Here is a 3,471-nt window from a genome sequence, read left to right as displayed (position 1 = left end):
ATGGCTTCTACCAGCAGCTGCCGGTACTCGGGTTGAGGCACAGGGTTCAGCACTGACTCAACAAGGACAGCAAACTTGATCTCCTGCGGAGTCATCTGCCAAAGGGTCCAGCCAAGGGGTCAGGAGTGAGCCAGGACAGACACAGCCTGTCACCAACACTAACCACAGCACCCACTGGGTTCAGTTCTCAGCTCAAATGTTGCCTCCTTTTTGGTCATTGTCCCGATTCTGCCAGCAGGAACCCTCTGAAACAAGAGGCTGAGGCTCTGCTCTGGGAGGCAGTTGGCCTTGTCCTAGCTTTATTTACCTAGCCCACTGGCCTGTCACTTCCTGAGGTCAGGGACAATTTCTTATGTCTCATTCTTCTTCATTGTTCTTGTAGCATATGGCATGGTGCCTTGGGTAGGGTAAAAACTAAAAAATCAGTTTTTAAAAGAATGAATAAGAGGAAAGAAACCAGGGTAGATGACTGCTCTCAGCAGAGAGAGGGGTCAGAGGAGGCTGCACATGGGTTTGATGAGTGTGGCATGCGGCTTTGCTCTTTTCTCTTAATAGGCTTTTATGGGGCAAATCTAAAGACCTTCACAGTCAGAAATGCTGTTTCTGAGAGGAAGGAGAAAAGGTGATGCTAATAAGTGTGGGAAAGAAACTTTGCAAAAATTGAGAGTAAGTAAGCTAAAAAGATCGGACCTTCAAATGGCCTGTCTATATATGTAAGAAGCTTGAAAGAAGTATCAGTGGTCAGAGTCCGTGACATAGAGCACTTGGCAGAAATGGTGGTAGGCCCGTGTTTGGGTTTTTCCCATCGTACCTCTCGTGTTGTTGAAGACGGGAGCACATAACCATCGATGGACAGGCCATGGCACTGCAAACAGAACACACATCCCATTTCAGTCCAATTTCAGCATGTGATTGATAACTGTGCACACACATGCACACACACATGCGCACACACTCAAGTTGCTCTGCCCTGGAAACCTGCATGAGGGCTGGAACACGCCAGACTGTCATTTATTTTTAGAGAGCTGTTCTCACTGCCCACAGGCTGTGTTTTCGATGGAACAATCCTAGGGAACCAGCAGGCATGTTTCAGATCTCTCACGAACAATGCCCCAGGAGCTGCCGGGTCTTCATACACTTGGCTGAGAGGCCCCCATTGGTGCCATATAAAGGGAGACTTTCATGGCTCCTGCTGGTGAAGTGATACTTCTGTGCCTGTGCAAGGCATCTATTTTTGAGATTTCTAAAATAAGCAGCAATCACAAAAAAACTCGAGCACATGCACAGACACGCACACACACACCCATGTATATAAATATCAAGTGCCAACTCAATACAAAATGCTGCTTTTTCATAATAAAAGTGTCTTGGTATTGACTCAGTGGAAGTCTAGATGGAAGCGTGTGATGCACCAGGAAGAGAGAGGAGATTTTTCTAGGAACAGTTAGTTCTAGTCTAATTGGCTGCCTTCCAAATCCCAGTGTCTTGGCCGGCAGCAGATGCCCACCCCTGTCCCTGGGGGGCTGAGGACAGCGTGGCTGCAAACACTAGTGCCTCTTGACAAGAGGCAGATAATGGAGAACTAGAGGCCTGTGTGGGCTCTGATACCACGTGGGGACCAGGAGCCCAGCTGCATAAGGACAGGGACCACTCTGACCTCCCCATGCCCAGTTCAGTAAGAAAGACAGAGAGGCCAAAGGCTCCCTAAGAGTCCACAGAAATACCACAGCTGAGTGATGCTGTGGTTTTAGGAAGGAATTTGTATGCACTTATTTGGGATGACTTTTCTCTTCTCTCCTACTGTGAAATGAGCTAACAAAAATAGCTTATGAAAAAAATCCGTCATGCCCATTGTTCCTGGTTTGCATAGAAGCTTTTTATTAAATTTCTTTTTTTTATTGAGTTTATTGGGGTGACATTGGTTAATAAAAGATTTCACTTATATGTGGGATCTAATTAACAAAATAAACTAACAAAGTAGAGACAGACTCATGGATATAGAAAGCAGACTGCCAGTTCTCATGGGGGAGGAGAGAGGGGGCTGGGTGAAAAGGGTGAAGGGATTAAGCAAAGAAAAAAACAAAAAGACGCATAGACACAGAGGACAGTATGGTGATTGCCAGAGGGAAGGGAGGTGGGGGAGGTAGAAGAGGGTAAAGGGGGATAAATGATGATGCATAGAAGCATTTAACTGAGGCTGACTGCCTCTCCGGGCAAGAGGAAAGACAAGATCTACTGGCACCCAGGGAGACACAAATGCTCTGGGGTTTATGTAGGAGGGGGACAGAATGTGGGTACAGAGAGCAATGGGCCATAGGGTTTACCCCACGGACCCCTCCTTGGCCATAGGCATTTGGGCTGGGCTCTCCTGCACTCAGGTGCATGCAGTGCATGCAATCTGTGGCTGTCCCCTTACATCTGTTTCTGATGACCTCTGCTAAGATTTTTGCAGGCCACAGGAACAGTGAGCACTAAAGGGAGGGGCCCGAGGTCCCTTTCCTCCATGTGCAAGCCCAGGGTGTGTAGAGCTTGTGCTTTCGGGCACCTTCGTGGAGACCATGCCTGTCTGATCATGTAGGAGACTAAGGGATGGGGGCGGGCTGTTCTGGGTCATCTATGTCATGGTGTTTTAATCCAAAGCCTGCCCTGCCTTCTCTGGTTCTTATGTATCTTCTGACTTTTCTACATTCCTAATATGTCAAAAGGGACAGTCCCACACAGCCTGGGCTGTCACCTCATCTAACTTGCTGTGGTTCCAATCAGCAGTTCTCAACCCCAGGTGGTTTGCTGCCCAGGGGACAAATGGAGACATTTTTAGTTGTCACAGCTGGGGAAGGGGGTGCTATTGGCATCTAGTGGGTGGGGGCCAGGGATGCTGGTTAATATTCCACAATGCACAGAATAGCCCCCCCACAAAAAAGAATTCCCCAGCCCCAAATGTCAGCGGTACCAAGGTGGAGAAAGCCTGTTCTAGGCTGTGAGCTATCCAAGGTCAGGGGCTATGTGTTCTGCAACCATGTGCTACTTGACGATACCAGTAGGTGCCACCATGCCTCACAAAGGGAGTAAGGCGGGGCGGAGGGGGGGAGCTGGTTCATTTACCTGGCAGTGTGTGTCCCCCAGCCCCAAGCCTGCGGAATTCATTATAGTGGCCAAGCTCACCTTCTGAAGGATCTTCCACACCTTCTGGTAGAATCCCACAGGCACTCTGTTGATCGCCCCGTCCAGCCTTCTCCTGCGCAGCCACTGGCCCTGTCGCTCCCCCCAGCCAATGTGATGGCCTCCTGAGTCTGACGATGATGTGCCAGTGGGCGAGGGTGGGGTACTGGACCTCTGCAAGACAGTGCACGGCCTTCAGAAGCCTCATAGCTGGTGCTGCAAGAGAGCTCAGTGAATCAGTCAAAACACCAGCTCACCACTTGCCCAGAGAGGACTGTGCTGCCTTGATTCGAGCCTAACCATTTCTTGAAG

General features: G+C 49.4%; 1 protein-coding gene across 1 annotated transcript in view; it reads right to left on the bottom strand.

Moving 5' to 3' along the window:
• PHKA2 (phosphorylase kinase, alpha 2 (liver)) overlaps positions 1-3,471 on the bottom strand; it is a 62,281-nt gene that overhangs the window by 998 nt on the left and 57,812 nt on the right. The window contains 3 exon segments of the mRNA XM_006765127.2: positions 1-95; positions 812-865; positions 3,163-3,333. The exon segment at positions 1-95 is cut by the window's left edge and continues 130 nt beyond it. Of these exon segments, the coding sequence (XP_006765190.1) occupies positions 1-95; positions 812-865; positions 3,163-3,333 (320 nt within the window).

This window comes from Myotis davidii, unplaced genomic scaffold (genome assembly GCF_000327345.1).
Source record: "Myotis davidii unplaced genomic scaffold, ASM32734v1 scaffold161, whole genome shotgun sequence".
In the NCBI taxonomy this organism is placed as follows: domain Eukaryota; kingdom Metazoa; phylum Chordata; class Mammalia; order Chiroptera; family Vespertilionidae; genus Myotis; species Myotis davidii.
Note: the sequence above shows the minus strand (reverse complement) of the source record. Positions and strands in the feature narration are given on the sequence as shown.